The sequence below is a fragment of the Rattus norvegicus genome, chromosome 14 (genome assembly GCF_021556685.1).
Source record: "Rattus norvegicus strain SHRSP/BbbUtx chromosome 14, alternate assembly SHRSP_T2T, whole genome shotgun sequence".
NCBI classification, from domain to species: domain Eukaryota; kingdom Metazoa; phylum Chordata; class Mammalia; order Rodentia; family Muridae; genus Rattus; species Rattus norvegicus.
Genome location: NC_141547.1, coordinates 101,915,429 through 101,934,338, shown reverse-complemented (window position 1 = coordinate 101,934,338; position 18,910 = coordinate 101,915,429). Strand labels below are relative to the sequence as shown.

Sequence of the window (18,910 nt, the reverse complement as noted above, 5' to 3'; positions counted from 1 at the left end):
AAACAAAATTCTTTTAAAAAAGGAAACTCAAATGACCGAGAAACACTTAAAGCCATGTTCAAGATCCTTAACCATCAAGGACACACAAATCAAAACAACTACTTACACCATCAATGGCTAAGACCAATACAACAAGTAACAGCTCATGCTAGCAAGGATATGGAGTAAGGGGAACACTCCTCCGCTGCTTGTGGAAGTGTAGACTTGTATAGCCACTATGGAAATCAATGGGAGTGGATTTTCAGGAACACAAATCAATTTACCTCAAGATACAGATATATCACCCAGGCATTGTAATTAGGGTTCAGAGTGTCAAAACTTATGAATGAACTTATGCATTCATTATATTTATCATATATAGAGAAGGGAGATTTATTAGAACAATGTACAAGCTGCAGTCCAGCTGATCCAACAATGGCTGACTGTGAGGTCCAAGAATCCAGTAGTTGCTCAGTCCACAAGGCTGCATGTCTTGGCTGGTCTTCAGTCTACACTGGAATCCTGATGAAGTAGGCTCTCATGCCAATGAGGGAATGGACTTGCAAGGTGAAGGCAAGCAGGCAAAGAGCAGAAGCTTCCTTCTTCCATGTCCTTATATAGGCTTCCTGTACAATGTGAGGTCTAGACTAAAGGTATGTCTTCACACCTCAAGACCTGGATTATCCTATCTAAAAGGCCTGGATTAGAAGTGGATTTTTGTGATTGTTGGGGGGAGGGCGGTAATGGAGGGAAGATGGGGAGGGGAACACCCACATAGAAGGGGAGGGGGAGGGGTTATGGGGATGTTGGCCCGGAAACTGGGAAAGGGAATAACAATTGAAATGTAAATAAGAAATAATTAATTAATAAATTAATAAATTAATTAATAAAGGTGGAGAAGAAGGAAAAAAAAAGAAGTGGATTTTTTTCTTACTTCAAATTAAGCAAAACTTCCCTCACAGGTTTAACACTTATTTGGGGGTTTTAGTTCCAGATGTAGTCAAGGCGATAACCCAAATTAGCCATCACTGGCACTGTTTTAGTTATGGTTACTTTCATTGTCTTAAAGAGTGCAGACCCAACCTGCCCAGGGTAACTCCATCCACAGTGTGCTGGGGCCATCCCACACTGGTCATTAATTAAGGAAATACTCAAGCCTGGTGGTGTTGGCACACTCCTTTAAGTCCAGCATTCAGTGGACACCCCTTGAGGTGTGAATGACTAGCCTTACATCACCATGGACTTTTCTATGTCCTTTTTCCAGCCTCTCAAATTAGACAGTGTCCGGGGCTGGTCCTGCAAGGAAAAAAAAAAAAAAAGAGCCCAAGATCAAGCCACCAAAGCCCTCCAATCCCAGGCTACCCTGGATAGCTCTGGTCCAAGGAAACCCTATGTGAATCCTTCCTCCTGCTCAGTTTGTTGCTGCTTCTCACGCAAGCATCAGCAGTCACTCTCTTGTGTCTTTCCCAATAAATCTCCCGTGTAGGGCTTGTGTAGTGTGACATTATGATATTTCTTGACTCCTGACTGCCAGAACCTTTCCAGAGCTGTAACACTTGCTTCCCCCTCAGAGCTGCAAAACCCCCACTGGGGAGATGTTTATCTTCTGTCCTAGCACTTATAAGTCGCTAATTCCCTTTTTATGACCTTTAGTTAACGGTTTTACCACAGTTATAACAGTTTATAACTCTTGGAATGTGCTCTGAGTGGGAGAAAGTCTGGTTACTATTAACTGACTGCAGTCAACTGGTGACACTTGGGAGGCTGACAGAGTTCTCATTGCAGTTTTGACTGACAGAGAAGGACTTAACAGCAGTCCCACTATAACCCAGCTTAACAATCACTGACATAACTTTAGGAGTTCCTATTGGATCATCATAAAGAATTGAGAAATCATCTATTTGTACATCTTCGTAGATCTGCAGAGATCTGCTCAAAAGGGTGGGTTAATACCTAGTAGTTGTTACTAATAGCAGGAATCTCCCTAAAGCAAATCTGTCATGGATTATTTTAATCTGAGACAGATCATCTCAGGAAGATCGCCTGCTACTTATTAGCTTGTCTTGTGATGGCTCCTGACATTTTTCAACTGAGACTCCCTCTTCTCCGATGACTCTAGCATGTGTGTCCACTACAGAGACACCTGCTCAGCCATGCTTATTGCTACTCTGTTCATAACTGGCAAAAATCGGAAGTAACCTACATGTCCCCCAAGAGAAGAATGGATAAAGAAAATGTGGTACATTTACACAATGAAATATCACTTGTCCATCAAAAAGAAAGAAAGAAAGAAAGAAAGAAAGAAAGAAAGAAAGAAAGAAAGAAAGAAAGGAATCATGAAGTCCTAAGTGCACGGAAAGTGATGCAACTAGAAAAAAAGTAATCCTGGGGGAGTAGCCCAGATCCAGACAGACAAACAGAGTATGTATTCACTTATATGTGTATATCAGCTATTAAGTCATTGATAACCCAGTTACAATCCATAAGTCACAGAGGTTAGGTATAGAGTAAGGGACTAGGAGGGACATATGCAGCTGTCTCCTGAGAGGTTCAGCCAGAGCATGACAAATACAGAGGCAAATGCTAGCAGCCAACCATTGGACCCTATTGAAGGAGTAAGAGAAAGGATTGAAGGAGCTGAAGGGGCTTGCAACCCCATAAGAACAACAATATCAACCAACCAGAGCTCCCAGGGACTAAACCATCATCCAAAAAATACACATGGACAGATCCATGTTTCCAGCTGCATAAGTAGCAGAGGATGGCCTTGTTGGGCACTAACAGCCTGCCAAGACTGAACCCCTCCCCCCAGTGTAGGGGAATGTGAAGGTGGGGAGGTGGGAAGGGGGAGTGGTTGCAGAGGGGGAACACCCTCATAGAAGAAGGGGTAGGGGGATGAGATAGGGGGTTTATGGACAGGAAACCGGGAAAGGGGATAACTTTTGAAATGTAAATTTAAAATATCCAATTTTTTAAAAAAGATAGTAACAAAACACACAAAAAGGAGGGACATGGGGATTATTAGGAAAGGGAAACAGAATAGATACTTGTGGATGAGGAGCTAGAACGGGAGGCTCTAATGGGAAAGAGAAGGGAGAGGGGACAAGGGAAGAAATACCAAGAAAGACAGCCAAAATTAAGGGCCATTTGAGAACTATGGGAACCTAATACAGCAGAACTTCCTAAACTGTGCACCTACATGAAGGTGATCTAAAGGAAATCACCAAATAACGGGAGACAGAGGCCGACCCGTCATCTCTTTGCTACCAAACGAAGCTTCCAGTCCTGAGATTGGGTTACATCTAATTCAGTTGTTGGGCAAATGGGTCCCATGGGAACCCCAAACAACCCCGGGCTGTTGTCAAAACTATAGGTTGCTCCCCAGAAACTGGCAATGGGGCCCCACTGTTCAAGAAAACTCTAACACAGCTCATTGAACATGGAGAAGTCAAGCGGGCACCTGCAAAGAGCTCTCACCCCATGTCGGGTACAGAAAGATACTCTACATGCTACCAAAGGAGAAACATAAACACCAACCAGCCACAAACCCTCTGATTGGCAAGGGTGTCCTACCCAAAAGACATGCTATTTTAACAGTAGCACAGAGCTTGTGGGAGTAGCCAGCCACCAAGTGTCTGATTGGCCTTGAAGCCTGCTCTACAAGACAGAACTCATACTCCACACTGCTTAGTTGACCAAGAACCTGAGGTCAAGGACCTAGGGTAAAACTAACTAGTGTTCTTTTTTTTTTTTTTAATTTGTTTTCTTTTTTTCGGAGCTGAGGACCGAACTCAGGGCCTTGCGCTTGCTAGGCAAGTGCTCTACCACTGAGCTAAATCCCCAACCCCTAACTAGTGTTCTTAATGAAAAAAAAAAAAAAAAAAGAACTACTTAAAAAATTTAAGTCACAATCAAATGACTCCTGATGTCACTCTGCTGTACTCACAGATCAGTGCCTTGCCCAACCATCAGAGAAGCCGGATCCTGCAGCAGATAGGAACAAATGCAGAGACTGACAGCCAGATATTATGCAGAGAGACAGAGTAGACGGATGGATGGATGGACGGACAGACAGACAGATCTTGGAACACTCAGCCCTCAATGGAATGTCTCTATCAAACCCTTAGAGCTCAGGGTGCCCTGTGGAAGAGGAAAGAGGGTAAGCACCAGAGGGGAGGGAGGACACCAAGAAAACAAGTCCCCTAAACCAACATGACTAAAGCCCATGAGAACTTGCAGAGACTGAAGCAGCACGCACAGGGCTGCAGCCGGCCCTCAGCATGTGATATGGCTTCCAGCATAGTGTTTTCACGGGATTGCTATGTGTGAAGAAGTGGGTCTCTGTTTCTGGTGCCTTCTCTTGTCTCTTTCCCTTCTGTTTTTTTTTTTTGTTTTGTTTTTTGTTTTGTCCAATTCTAGTGTGATAATTTGTGTTTTACATTTTATTTTATTATTAAAAAGGGAATAACTGTACAAGCGTCCTAGTGTTGCCACGGTGACTAAGGTATACAATAGATGCATTTCTGGCGTGTATTTGTAAGTGCTGCGTAGATGGTAGGCTTCCTTTACTTCATGGATTACCATGACAAATGAGCCCTCGCAAGTCTGGTAACAAAACCTGGGTATCCTAAACCAGGAACTGTGGACACTTGGCTGGGTATGGGATTGTGTGAGCAACTCCCCACCAAAGCTGTCCTAAAGCACGGCTGTTCTTAGAAGGGGTGTTAGAATCCTTTGGTCTCCGTGAGAAGGGAGGTAAGGTTGCCATCAAGGGCATGAGTGTGACCCAGTATTGGAATGGCTTACCTGCTGCAGCCGATGACTTGGAGGTCAAAAGCTAGATGTGTGGCCACTGACCTGACGTTCAAGCATTCTCGCCTAAGAGCAAGACAGGGGCCATTAGCTCCCAGCAGGAAGCCCGAGTCTGCCAAATGATCGCGGTGCTTCTCTTACTGTGCTGCTCAGAGCTTTGATGAAGGCTGAGGCCCATTACCAACTGTGGAAGCCTCATTCCTTGGGCCCAGTTTGGACTCCTCCTGCACATTGAGACCATCTCCCCAAAGTAGGAGGGGAGATCCATTTGAGTGGATGGAGGGAAGCCTTGGCAGATACGGCGATTAAAGAGATTAAACAAAAACAAAACTTTCAGATTCCTCTGGGAAACAAAAAGAAATGAAGATTTGATTGAAACCATAACCTTGAGACTTATTTTTACATTCTTTTTGATATACAGCTTACACAGAATAAACTGCCCGCCCTCCCTCCCCCCCCCCCTTTCTGCTTGCAAACTGGTTTGTTAGAGGACAGACACTGTTTTAGTTGAACCTTGCCAAAACCAACGCAAACTCACATTCTGGCCTCTAATCCATTTCTGTTAGTGCTCTAAGACTGAACGTTAACTAGTCTTCCAAGTTTAACATTGGACGTCATTTTCCACACTACATCTGAGAAGTCACCAGCTTTTCAGTTTACAGTATGTTTCTAAACGCCAGCCAACGCCCTATCAGAGCATATAATTTTTCTGTTGTACCTAAGCAGCTTTATAGCAAAATGAGTTATTACTCTATTCTTTTAATTCGAGCTCCCTTTATCTCCCACGTATCCCTTCTTGAGCACTTGCTCCAAGATCATGTGCTGAGGATCTAGTTGCTAAGAGACGGGACGCTGAGAGGGTGGGGACGCTGCACTGCGACAGGCCTGAGAGGAAGAGGCAGAGAGGGCAGGGTGAAGAGCAGGCTCAGCGAAGCGCTGGGCTGCGCTCTGGCCGGGCCCGCACCCACCCGCCCACAGGAGCTCGTCACTCATTGGATGCTGCGCTGCGGCGCTAGCTTGCAATTGGCCGGGCTACGCAGCCGGGCCCCGCCCCTCGGCGCTACTGCAGGACGGCTGGCTAGCGGGCGCAGGCGGGTGCGGCCGTGGCTCGTGAGGCCGCCTCAGCCGGGCGTGTGCGCCGGGTCGCGCCGTTCTGGGCGCGAGCGCGGGCGGTGCCGGCCGCTGCAGGTGACACCGGTGCGGTGAGGGCCGCCGCGGCCCTGTGGAGGTGAGAGAGACGATGAGAGGCTGGGGCAGCCACCCGGGAGCTGGAAGTGGGGCGAGGGCCGGGAGCGCCGCTGTCCATCCCGGCGGGCCGGCCGGCGGGCGGGCCGGTGGGCCGTGCGGGGCCCCGCTGTCCGGAAGCCCGCGGACTCCCGGGCGCAGCCCGCCGGCCCGCCCGCCGCCGCTCTCGCCCGCGCGCCTGGCGACGGAGCCCAGCTTCAGCCGCCGGACTCCGGCCCTCGCCGTCCCTGCCAGGCTGCTTTCCGACGCCTTTGTCTGCTCCTCTCCAGCCCGCGCCTCCAGTCGGCGCCCACGCCGCGGAACCCGGGTCCCGAGGACGCGCCGCGCAGGGAGCCTCGGACCCGGGCTTGGAAGGGCTACTTACCCGGGTGGGCAGTGTTGTCCTATCCTTGAGAATCAGAGCCAACCGCCTGGGTCACACATGTGGACGAGAGTCAGGAAGTCTGTTGTAGATCAGTGTTAACAGCTTCCCTCTGCGGTGCCAGAGGCCTTCCACCTGCCCCAGTGACCCCCACCTTCCACTCCTGCCTCTCCCTAGGGGAAAAGCAAGAGCCCCCTTTTCACTGAAAAACGAATAAGCCAAAATAAGGAAATAGGTTATGTTCTTTAAAAGTGTAGTGTGTTAAACAATAGAATTTTTAGGTTTTGGTAAATGTTATTTACCAAATATGTTATGCCTTAAACGCTTTTAAAATATGTTATCATGCACGAGAGGATAATTTTGAGTTTCAGATGTTTTCTTTTGGTCATAGTTTCTTATACGTTTATACCTTTCTCCAGAATGAGATTCATGTGCCAGCTGTTTTAAGACTGAATATTATTCAGACCCTAAAGGAAACGTTCTCATAGATTACTTTAACTAGAATACACAATAGTTTTTTCCCCTTGATTGGAAGGATTCAGTTGTGTCAAGAGAAAAAAAAATTCACCCCAAGTTACTTAAAAATCATTCATAAACATGAATAAATGAGTATTATATTTAATATATAAGTTTTTTAGAATTTGATGAAGAGAACATTCTTGTAATTTTAATTAAGAACTAGGGACTTAGCTCACTTGTAGAGTATACTCTGCCGCCACCACCACCACCAAAAAAACAGAAAAGGAAATTAATTAAATTTTCTGGAATTAAAAATAAAAAAGCAGCCACAAAGGGCCTTTGTCTTAAATTCTGCTTTAGACTGTTTTCTTGCCTTTTCTCTTTCCAGTGCTGCTTGTTAAATCCAGGGCCTCACTCATCTCCATTCCCACCCTAAATGTTTACTAAGGTCCAAACAAATTATAATTAAGCACTCCTTTCCAAATCATGCATCTGTAGGAAAAAGTGATGCACACTTACCCATGTAAGTAGAGAACAATATTTTGTTCACTGAAAATTAAGATTCCACATTTATTTTCATACTGCATACATACATATTCATGTAAATTGTGAATCTTCAGCTTGGAGTGGGTTCCAAAAGATACATTGTTTCTTCAAGGCTCAGAGGCTTTATTAAGTCAGCAAACACTGGTTGGTGCTATCTGCTTTGCTGGTCATTCTTTTGAGGAATCAAAAGTAAAGAGCACAGCCCAAGAGCTGAGTTTGTAATCCCTGTGCCCTGTGCTCTGAAGTCATGAGTTAGAAGCCAGCCTGCCTTACAAAGCAAGGCCTACCCTAGGTGGAAAAAAGGAAATCTTGTTCTGGGCAATGCTTTCTAAGGGATTCAACAAATTCTTGAAAACAATTATGTCAGTAACAGTCAAAAAGAAGTTGCCATAATTGTGGTGCACATTTTACATGCTAGACACTGCTGGTTGCTCTGTGGTGTTATTTAATTCTCACAGTAATCTTAAAGGTAGTTATCGTTTTCCTTATAGCAAGTCCAAGATTGCACTGCTAAAAATGGTGATGCTTGGTAAGTATTCATAGCCTGTTTTATTCCTTTGATTGGCAGCATGCTTCATGTTAGGTCTTCTTATCTTTATGAATGTGCTTAAGGATCTCAGAAATGCTACTCCTGTAAACATCCAGTCCTCACAGTGTCAGTGGATTCTTCCACACAGTATCACAGAGAGACAGAGCGCTACTGTCTTACCTTTGTTTTGCAGATGAGGAAACGGAGACACGGATTATCTGAACTAGAGAATATCTTACTGGTAGAACCAAGATATAAAGTTGGACAGTTTGACTCCAGAATCTATTCTTGTAACTACTACACTGTGCTGGTCCTTCAGTAAGGTACAACTCCGGAAGCTATGCCTTTACAATGCTTAATGCTTTTTATGCTTCTTTTGTTCTTTTGTGTTTGAGATTTATTCATTATTTTATGTGCACCTGTGTGTTTGGTTGCTTGCCTGTATCTGTGTGCACCATATACATGTGCAGTGCCCATGAGGGCCAGAAGAGGGCATTATAGTCCTGTAACTGGAGTTACAGACAACTATAAGAAACCACTTGGGACCCAAACCCAAGTTCTGCGTGATATTATCAAAGCTGTTGATTTTTAATGTTTATGCAGACACATAGGATTGTTTTGTTTTAACAGCCATTTGATGCCCTAGGACAGCGGTTATATAAACAACTAATGCTAATGACTGCTTCTACATTTCTACTCTGGTGAGCTATTTTAAATGTCACAATCCTAGGAAGTGTCTTTTGTCTTTACATATCATGCCTCATTTGTAGCTGCTTTTATTATCTTCAGCGTACCTTCCCAAGGTGATCCTTTTTGTTCTCTGTACTGACTGTCATAGGCTTTTAGGGTGGCGTGTGATGATGCTAAAAGCCAAACTGGACCTCCAGACTAGGCACATGGCTCTTGGTCGGTTAGTCATCTTTGCCCTACATTATGCCACCCTTTTCCACAGAGCAGCTCATATTTTCAAGCGGTATTCCTAATCTAGAAACGAATGGCAACTACACTATAAAAAAACCTGATTAGCCAGAAACCTTTATCAATGTTTTCTTCTATAATTCTTTTTTTTTTTTTTTTTTGGTTCTTTTTTTCGGAGCTGGGGACCGAACCCAGGGCCTTGCGCTTCCTAGGCAAGCGCTCTACCACTGAGCTAAATCCCCCACCCCTTCTTCTATAATTCTTGTTCCAGCTTCAGCTGCAGTGCCTGACACATAATGGAGTATTCGTAAATTCATGGATAAATTAGTGTATCTTAAATCGACTGCCATAAAGAGCTTTCTAAAATACTTTAGCTTGGATGGGTAGTTTCTTTTTCTTTTCTTTCTTTTTTATAATCTCCCCAGACCACCTCATGGGCCAAAGCCTTCAGAGTCATGTCATTGAAACGTACCTGGCTTTACAGTTCTTTCTTTCCATCCTAAGCCACCATCTCCACCCCACTCCTCCTTAGAGAATGGGGAAAGCATAGATCGAAACATGAACCTCTCCTCTGCATCTTGGTAGATCTATGGCACTGTGCAAATTGCTTGACTTCTCCAAACCTGTCTCCTTATGTTGTAGGATTAGGACGAGCTCTGCTCTCATAGCGACCACAGGTTCCTCCACCTCTCTGTGGCTGCCCCCGCTTTGGCTCTTGATATTACCCATTTTTTTGCCAGATCAGTCAGGTCCGTGTCACATTGCTTCAGAAGATAGGGTTGAAAAATGAACTTCACAGAGAGAAGTTGTCTCAAACATACAAAAATAACACAACATTGTTATAATAACCAGAGATACATTAGCCGCTATGTTAAGTTGCTAGACTGCTTCACTGTATGTCTGCAAGTTCCCTGTGCTCAGTCACAGTCCACAGTGTGCACCGTGGACAGCTGCTCCAGGAGCAGCAGGAGGGCATTACTTAGGGACAGAATGGAGTTATGATACTTTCAGCAAGCTTCACACTGAGTTCTTCATGGTTTGACTTTATTATCTATGAATAGTCCTTGTATAAACTGCCTGCTTACTGACTTTTTAGGAAAATAAAGTCTACTCAACTTTTCCTGAACATTTTAGCTAGAAAAAATTAACATATAGCAGGGACAAAGTTGGTTTTTCTTGTTTTTGTTTGATTTTTTTTTCTTTTTTGTAATAAAAACCCAAATGCCTGTCACCTGGAGTTTGCCACTAAGACTCTGCCTTCTAAGCCAGGCATACTGGTGTACACCTTTAAGCCCAGCACTCAGGAGGCAGAGGCAGGTGAGTCTCTGAGTCACAATGTGAGTTCCAGGGCAGCCAGGACTCCACAGAGAAAGCCTGTCTTGAAACAAACAAAAGATTCTGCCTTTTTATGGCATATTTAATCTGCCCATCCTTATATACCACCTTTCAATAGTCAAAGGTTTTATGGTGGAGAGGTTTAGATGAGCAGTCTCTGTTTGCTTTATGTTAGTTCTGTCTTTTTTCTTTACATAGTGGCAGGTAACTTTTAGGAATGGACTATAACTAGTATACAATGTTCTGGAAACATCCGAATTTCAGACGTAATAAGACTGGGTTTTCCCTATTTCTAGCTCTAGAAGATGAGTCGTGGGTGTCCAGAAAACAATAATTTCCTGACTAATAATAACCAAATGGTATTGGATATGATCCTTTATCCATTGATTGGAATCCCTCAGACCATCAACTGGGAAACTGTGGCAAGGCTTGTGCCTGGATTAACACCCAAAGAGGTAAGTAGCAATCCCTGGGTCCCTCCCAAACATACAGATGGCAGCAGCGACAGGTTAAAATTGACACCCCACCACCCCAACACACACACACACACACACACACACACACACACACACACACACACACACAGTGAGATTGAAAGAAACATCCAAGTGAAAAAATTGTGTCTATTTTATTTTGTGTGTGAGTGTTTGGTCTTCATTGATTTCTGTGCACCACATTCATATAGAGTTCAAGGAGTCCATAAGGGAGCATTATATCCTCTGGAACATTAGTTTAAAATCCTAACACTCAGGAGTTCGAGGCCAGCCTGGTCTACAGAGCAAGGTCCAGGACAGCCAGGGCTACACAGAGAAGCCCTGTCTCAGTAAATGAATAAATGTTTTTATAAATAAATAAACAAACACAAATAATGTAAGAGCACAGGCTGGCCTTAAACCTCAGCTCCACCTGCCTCTGCTTCCCCAGTGCGGGATTAAAGGCGTACACCACCGTCTATGATGAACATTTGACGTATCTTTGGTATAAATTATCAGGAGAAAAGCAAATGGGCTCTGAAATACTGATAGGCTAGCTGACCTTTTTTTTTATCTTTATTAACTTGAGTATTTCTTATTTACATTTCGATTGTTACTCCTCTTCCCGGTTTCTGGGCCAACATCCCCCTAACCCCTCCCCCTCCCCTTCTATAGGGGCTTCCCCTCACCACCCTCCCCACAAAAATCACATTCACTGGGGGTCCAGCTTTGGCAGGACCAAGGGCTTCCCCTTCCACTGGTGCTCTTACTAGGCTATTCATTGCTACCTATGAGGTTGGAGCCCAGGGTCAGTCCATGTATAGTCTTTAGGTAGTGGCTTAGTCCCTGGAAGCTCTGGTTGCTTGGCATTGTTGTACATATGGGGTCTCGAGCCCTTTCAAGCTCTTCTAGTCCTTTCTCTGATTCCTTCAATGGGGGGGTCCCTTCTCAGTTCAGTGGTTTGCTGCTGGCATTCGCCTATGTATTTGCTGTATTCTGGGTGTGTCTCTCAGGAGAGATCTATGTCCAGTTCCTGTCAGCCTGCACTTCTTTGCTTCATCCATCTTATCTAGTTTGGTGGCTGTATATGTATGGGCCACATGTGGGGCAGGCTCTGAATGGGTGTTCCTTCTGTCTCTGTTCTAAACTTTGCCTCCCTATTCCTTCCCAAGGGTATTCTTGTTCCCCTTTTAAAGAAGGAGTGAAGCATTTGCATTTTGGTCATCCTTCTTGAGTTTCATGTGTTCTGTGCATCTAGGGTAATTCAAGCATTTGGGCTAATAGCCACTTATCAATGAGTGCATACCATGTGTGTTTTTCTGTGATTGGGTTACCTCACTCAGGATGATATTTTCCAGTTCCATCCATTTGCCTATGAATTTCATAAAGTCATTGTTTTTGATAGCTGAGTAATATTCCATTGTGTAGATGTACCAGATTTTCTGTATCCATTCCTCTGTTGAAGGGCATCTGGGTTCTTTCCAGCTTCTGGCTATTATAAATAAGGCAGCTATGAACATAGTGGAGCATGTGTCTTTGTTATATGTTGGGGCATCTTCTGGGTATATGCCTAAGAGAAGTATAGCTGGGTCCTCAGGTAGTTCAATGTCCAATTTTCTGAGGAACCTCCAGACTGATTTCCAGAATGGTTGTACCAGTCTGCAATCCCAGAAACAATGGAGGAGTGTTCCTTTTTCTCCCCATCCTCGCCAGCATTTGCTGTCACCTGAATTTTTGATCTTAGCCATTCTCACTGGTGTGAGGTGAAATCTCAGGGTTGTTTTGATTTGCATTTCCCTTATGACTAAAGATGTTGAACATTTCTTTAGGTGTTTCTCAGCCATTTGGCATTCCTCAGCTGTGAATTCTTTGTTTAGCTCTGAACCCCATTTTTTAATAGGGTTATTTGTCTCCCTGCGGTCTAACTTCTTGAGTTCTTTGTATATTTTGGATATAAGCCCTCTATCTGTTGTAGGATTGGTAAAGGTCTTTTCCCAATCTGTTGGTTGCCGTTTTGTCCTAACAACAGTGTCCTTTGCCTTACAGAGCTAGCTGACCTTTTTAATTTTATATTCAGAATCAAACCTAAATTTAAGAACTCTTATAGAGAAAACAGAGTCTTATAATACACTCATGGACACTAGTTTAAGATTTAGAAACTCCAGTTTTTGTTGTGCTTTGGTTTCAGTGGGCTTTTAAATATAATTTATTTAACTATTTTATGTGCATTAGTGTGAGTGTGTCAGACTTCTCTAGAACTGGAGTTATAGACTATGGTGAGTTGCCATGTGAGTGCTAGGAATTGAACCTGGATCCTGTGGAAGAGTAGCCAGTGCTCTTAACCACTAAGCCATTTCTCCAGCCCCTGATTTGTGTGTGTGTGTGTGTGTGTGTGTGTGTGTGTGTGTGTGTGTGCGTGCGCGCGCGCGCACATGTTACAACATAACTCAGTGTGAAGTATATTTTGCCTTAACCTCTAAAATGTTGGATTATAAAATTGCACTACTAGGAACTCACTATGTAGTTTAGGCTGGCCTGGAACTCATAAAGATCCTCCTGCCTCAGCCTCTGGAGTTCTGGGATTACAGTATCCAGTAATTACTCTGATGGTTTCATTTTTACCTATTTATTCTCAGTGTTGGGTTTTCTTGTTCTGTTTTGTTTTATTTCTTGAGTTTAGGACTCTAATTTGTCTTAATGCCACTGAAGTAAAAATCATGGTAAAACCTTCCATCATTTACAGCCCAGGCACAGACAAAAATCAACAAAAACTATTTGTGTAAAAATTGATGAGATGAAACGTGAGGTGAAACAGAAAGAATTCAAATATGAACCCAAAACTTAACAAGAAAGGCCATCTCTATCACTTATCTCCTCAAAAATGTTGTATGAATATCAAGTCAAACCTGTAACATGTTACCTAGATGGACTTCAAGTAGACCACAGGACACTGTCTTGAAATGGCCGCAGGAGGCTCTGCCATCTAACGGGTGACAGTGAAAACATTTGTTTCAAATGGGTAGACAAGGACAGAGTGGTGGGGGAGAGTCAGACTTACCTTCTATCTTTGTAGCCCGTCACCCCTGCCTTCTAGGAAAACTCTCCCCTGTGACCTGTGATGCCACCTTCCCCACTAGGTTTAGTCTAGTCCAAGATAATTCTATTCCGATCAATTCTTCTTCCTTCTGTGGCCTCCTTGGCAGCTTTGGCATCTTTGAAGGTAGAGTGCTTCCCTAGTGTGTCTGAGGCCCTGGCATCAGTCCTCAGTACGACAGCCTGAGATCTACAGTAGATGAAAAGAAAACAGAGTGTTACATGTCAGGGCCTCCTGGTTTTGCTTTCCATTGAAAGTCGGAACTTATTAGGGCTAGGGATTGCTTAGTGGCTCAGTCAGTACTCTCATCAGATAGTGGGGTCAGTTCCTAATCCCAGGGTGGGGTGAATTCTATGGCCATACCACTCAATAAACCCAGTCTCATTTGATCTCCAAAGCTAAGTGAGATTAGTCCTGGTTAGTACTTAGATGATGACAGAATTAGGTATTACTTGATGGAAACACATAATAAAAAATAAAAGCCAAGTAATCACTTACTAATATTGCCAACTGATAACAGATACATACCAAAGGGAAATATGGCTAATAAAGACAATCTTTACCCTCTTCAAGAGCATGTGTCCATTATTCCTATGAGTTAAGTACTTTTTACCTTATTTAAATATTTATGTCTGGGGAGTTTTGTCTGCATGAGTGTGTGCACCATGTACTTGGGACCCTTGGAGGCCCAGGATCTGGAATTAACAGACGATTGTGAGCTGCTATGTGGGCTATGGAAATTGAACCTGGGTTTTTTGGAAGAGCACCCAGTGATCTTAACCATTTAGCTCTCTCTCTAGCACCGAGTTAACACATTTTTTTTTTTTGGTTCTTTTTTTTCGGAGCTGGGGACCGAACCCAGGGCCTTGCGCTTCCTAGGTAAGCGCTCTACCACTGAGCTAAATCCCCAGCCCTGAGTTAACACATTTTTAAAAACAACTTCTACTCTGACTTTTAAAGGAGAAAAAAATTAAGTTACAGAATTTTTACATACTAAAACATGCAAATTTTGTTCATAATCCCCCAACAAAAAATATAGAAAAATATCTCTAGGTACTGGAGAGAGGATTCCTTGTTAAGAGCACTTGTTCTTGCAAAGGACCCAGGTTCAGGTTACAGCATTCATACAGAGGCTCATAACCACCTGGTAATCCCACTGCCGGGGGTGCAGCACCCTCTTCTGGATTTTGGGGACATCAGGCATTCACAAGGTGCACATACATACATGCAGGCAAACCACTTGCACATTTTAAATAAAATAAATAAATCTAAAATAATTTTAAAATGAAGTATCTTCAAATAGAGTCAAAAATTCTTTTTCCATTATTTTTACTTTGCCTATATAGTTATATAATCTTAATGATATTGAAGTTGATTATTCAAAACTATGAATAAATGTATCTTCTCTTCTATTAGTCAGGTCACTCAACAATATATCATTAAGTTTTATTGACTGAAGATTATCATTCATGATTACTCAATGGTTACTCTTATAGTATTGCTCAATATAATTGCATGTATTAAGATAGTAAGCTTATATGAAATCATTATGTGCTTTTTAGACTTTTTGATTGGCCCAGAAACTACCAGAGTTGCATTTTTACACAACATGGTTTTGGTTGTTGGTTGTGGTTGCTGTTGTCTTGTTTTGTTTTTATCAATCTTTGTTTTTGTCATTTTATGTCATTGCAGTGTGTGAAAAGATTTGATGAGCTGAAGAGCTGTGGAAGTTCACCTGTTGACAACCAGTATAACCCTTTAATGGCTGCCGGAGAGGGTCCTGTTGAAACTTTAGCCACTTATATTAAATCTTCACTTTTGGATGCACAAGGAGATTTCCAAGAGACTCCAGTTGATCAAGATACAGTTTCTAAAGCAGGTAGGGTTATAGAATAAAATGTAGTACTTGTTCTTATAAGTTCTAGCCAACCTTCCTTTCTTTGTTTGTAGGCTAATTCAAACACTTGTGTAAACTCTTAGTATTTTATCTTTGTGATAAAAATTCCATTGTCGTCGTTGTTTTTCAAAAACTTTAACTGCCAACATATAGGTCAAGTATTATTTCCATAACTGAATTTTAACCATACCAAAATGATTTACTTCAGTTTGTTATCCTAGTTTTTTAATATATGTTTATTTGCTATAATTTTGTTTTTTGAGAAAGGCTGTCACGATCCCAGACTGGGCTTGAACTCACTACGTAGTTGAGAATGACCTTGAACTTCTGAGTTTCCTGCCTCCTCTCTCCCAAGTACTGAGAGTGCTTGTATCACCACACCCAGCCTGTACAGGGCTGTGGATAACCTCACTCATGCTACACAGGTCTTCCACCACTGAGCCATATTCACCACTGAGTCTTTATTCATGTATTTGAAATGAATTTAACATAGATGTTTGTAGCAAATTTATGTTTCATTTTCTATCCTGTCTCATGTTTATTCCACCTAAAAGGAGTAATAGACGTCTCCCAGAACTAAACCAGTCAGTTCGTAATCCATCTTTACTTTTACGTGTGTGTGTGTGTGTGTGTGTGTGTGTGTGTGTGTGTGTGTGTGTGTGTAACAAAGTTTCGGGTGGTCCAGCTGGCCGCAGACCTCTTATGTGGCCAAGGATGATGTTGCGCTCCTGGTCTTCCCAAGTGCTGGAATGGAAATATGTACCACCATGGCCACTTTAAAATTTTATTTTGTTTGTTTTGAGAAGGGATCTCTCTGTGTAGCCCTGGCTGTCCCCAAACTCACTGTGTAAATCACTAAGATCCTTCTGCCACTTCTTGCCAACTGCTGGGATGATAGGCCTATGCTTCCAGGCCAAACTACTTCAAAACAAAACCAGTAGAGAACCTTGCTCATCTCTTACATCATCTTTTTTTACCGCTAGTCTTACAAACTTAACAGAAATTCAAGTGGCACAGTGACAAGGTTGAAGAGATGTTTTCTGGAATTATGTTTGGAAGTCATAGGCTTTAGAAGCTGTCAGAATGAGTTACTTTCGTTTCAGCCGCTGTCAGAATATTGAAATAGAAATTTACTTGAGGAAGAAGAGGCCGTGCTATGCTTTTGAGCCCTTGACTTAGTTTGGAATACTACATCACAGTCTTTCGAAAATGCACTGTAACATTAGCAGTTTATGGTTCATTTTCTATGTTCTTCCATTTGCCTTTAAAATAGTAACATCAGAGCAAGAGATGCCACCTTAACTGCCTTGGAAACTGCATTTACCGTGTTACCATTCCATAAGTAAAACCCATTCTCAGCTAGAAATGCTAACCCATCCCCTTTTTCTGTATGTGTCTGTTTCTGTATTTAAGGAAGACATAGTATAGCTACCACAAGGAATTGCTCTTCAGAAAGTGAGAACTGTACTGCTCGTAATGCTGGAGAAGAGACTGGAGACTCTGAAGGGTAGGAGGCTAGTTGTTTGTTGGATGAGAGTCAATACCGATACCTCTAACTGAAAGTGCATGGTTGGTGCTAATGTTCACACTTTAGGTGCTTATGTTACACAACTGCTAAAACCCTGGAGTCAGAATCATCTGTGCGTGAACAACAAAGATGATACCTAACACATTACTTGCTTGTGTTATTATATATTTTGGGGGTTTTCATAAAAAATTGGCATATTTAAAAAATTAGAAATAACATGTACTAGCACAGAACATTGAAAAGTAAATTTCAATGCCCAAAGAAACGTCTTTTAAGTAATTAGTTCTTGAAACTTATTAATGAAATTAGGTGTTTATTTTAAAACTATTTTAATATAATTGCTATACAGATATAGCAGAATGTATTTCAGATAAACCAGAATGTATTTCAGTATGCTTCAGCTTTTGATAGTTTGAATTGTTCTGTGTATTTCTATAGGATAAGTTGTATGCACAGTAAATGATTACTTGTTTTAACAAACAGTACACCATAAAACTTATCAGCTAATGAATATATAAAACATTTCCTCACCTCTAAAATATCTTTCCTGTACCTCTAGTTTTGGTAGATTTATAACAACAGCTTTGTTATTGTAAAGTTCACATATGACAAAATTCATCTACCTGGCTACCTTTCATCCTCCCCGCTCCAGTCCCCACCTCCCTTTCTTCCTGATGCGGAGGCTTGAGCCTAGGTACTGCACATGCTAGGGAAGCACTCAGCCCTGAGCAGTGTTTGCCGCCCTTAAAACTCATTCCGAGTCAGAGTCCAGCCGGGTCCCTAGTTAGCCTTGAGTGTGCCGTTCTGAGATGTGCCCCATAGTGAACATGACGGTCAGGGATAATGGTAGAAGTCAGTTTTCTCCCCCACCAGTTGGACCCAGGATTAAACTGAGGCACCCATCAAACTAGGCACCAAGCACCCTTTCCACTGAGCCATCTTGTTGACCTGACTTTGATTATAATATTTTTCTCATATCCCAATTGTATATAAAACACTGATTTTGTAAAATTGAATTAATCACAAAGTAATTCACATTTGTAGTACTTATTTCTTCCTATTTATTTCCTTTTTGTAATGACATGAAGACAGCACATCTGGGCTTTTGTTTTTTGTCTTATATATTTTATTTATGTGTATGACAGTACATATATGAAAGCCAGAAGACAACCTTGGTTTTGCCTTTTTTTTTTTTTTTTTTTTCTTGAGACAGGTTCTCTATGTCCTGGAACTTTCCAGGTTGTCTAGGCTGGATGCGGCCAGGTACTGATCTTCCCAGCTCTAGAGTTGAGTTACAAAGTGTGTCGTCGCACTGTGCTTTAATGTGAGCCCTGGGAATTGAGCTATATCCCTACCCCTACCTTTTCTCTTTTGGTTGATGTTGCGATTTTGACCCAGGATCTCCCTGTGTGGCCCAGGATGGCCTGGTGCTCACTATAGAGTACAGACTGGCTTCTCCCTCGTGGCTGCCCGTCTGGCACTGCAGGCTCCCATGCCTAGAGTTATGCATGTAGACTGCTGCACCTTGAGACATGTATCACTTTTACAGAGGGTAAATCCAAGGAGTATCTAATTGTGAAGCAGACTTTCAGATGCATTATGTAAACTTACTAAATCTGTACTCATTAATATATATTTCATGAATGCCTGGACCCAAACTTTGTTGATGCTAAAAGTAGCTAAGTAATACTGGTTTTTAATCTGATTGAAATTTGAATCATTTTAGATATTTTT

At 42.5% G+C, this 18,910-nt stretch overlaps 1 protein-coding gene and 1 long non-coding RNA gene across 19 annotated transcripts in view; one reads left to right on the top strand and one right to left on the bottom strand.

Annotated features, from left to right (window-relative positions):
* Positions 1 to 352: 352 nt before the first annotated feature.
* On the bottom strand, positions 353 to 5,741 carry LOC148001488 (uncharacterized). The gene is made up of 4 exons (XR_015637647.1): positions 5,330 to 5,741; positions 4,786 to 5,134; positions 3,926 to 4,119; positions 353 to 1,275 (listed from the first exon to the last, which is right to left on the bottom strand). It is a non-coding gene; the product is annotated as an uncharacterized LOC148001488 (long non-coding RNA).
* A 139-nt stretch (positions 5,742 to 5,880) lies between these two features.
* Positions 5,881 to 18,910, top strand: part of Sanbr (SANT and BTB domain regulator of CSR) — a 69,108-nt gene continuing 56,078 nt past the window's right edge. For 6 of the 18 annotated variants that reach the window (XM_087583576.1, XM_087583579.1, XM_087583578.1 and 3 more), the window contains exons 1-4: positions 5,881 to 6,019; positions 8,125 to 8,254; positions 10,481 to 10,639; positions 15,444 to 15,630. In XM_087583576.1, the coding sequence (XP_087439702.1) occupies positions 10,490 to 10,639; positions 15,444 to 15,630 (337 nt within the window). In that variant the 5' untranslated portion in view covers positions 5,881 to 6,019; positions 8,125 to 8,254; positions 10,481 to 10,489. 18 annotated transcript variants of the gene reach the window in all.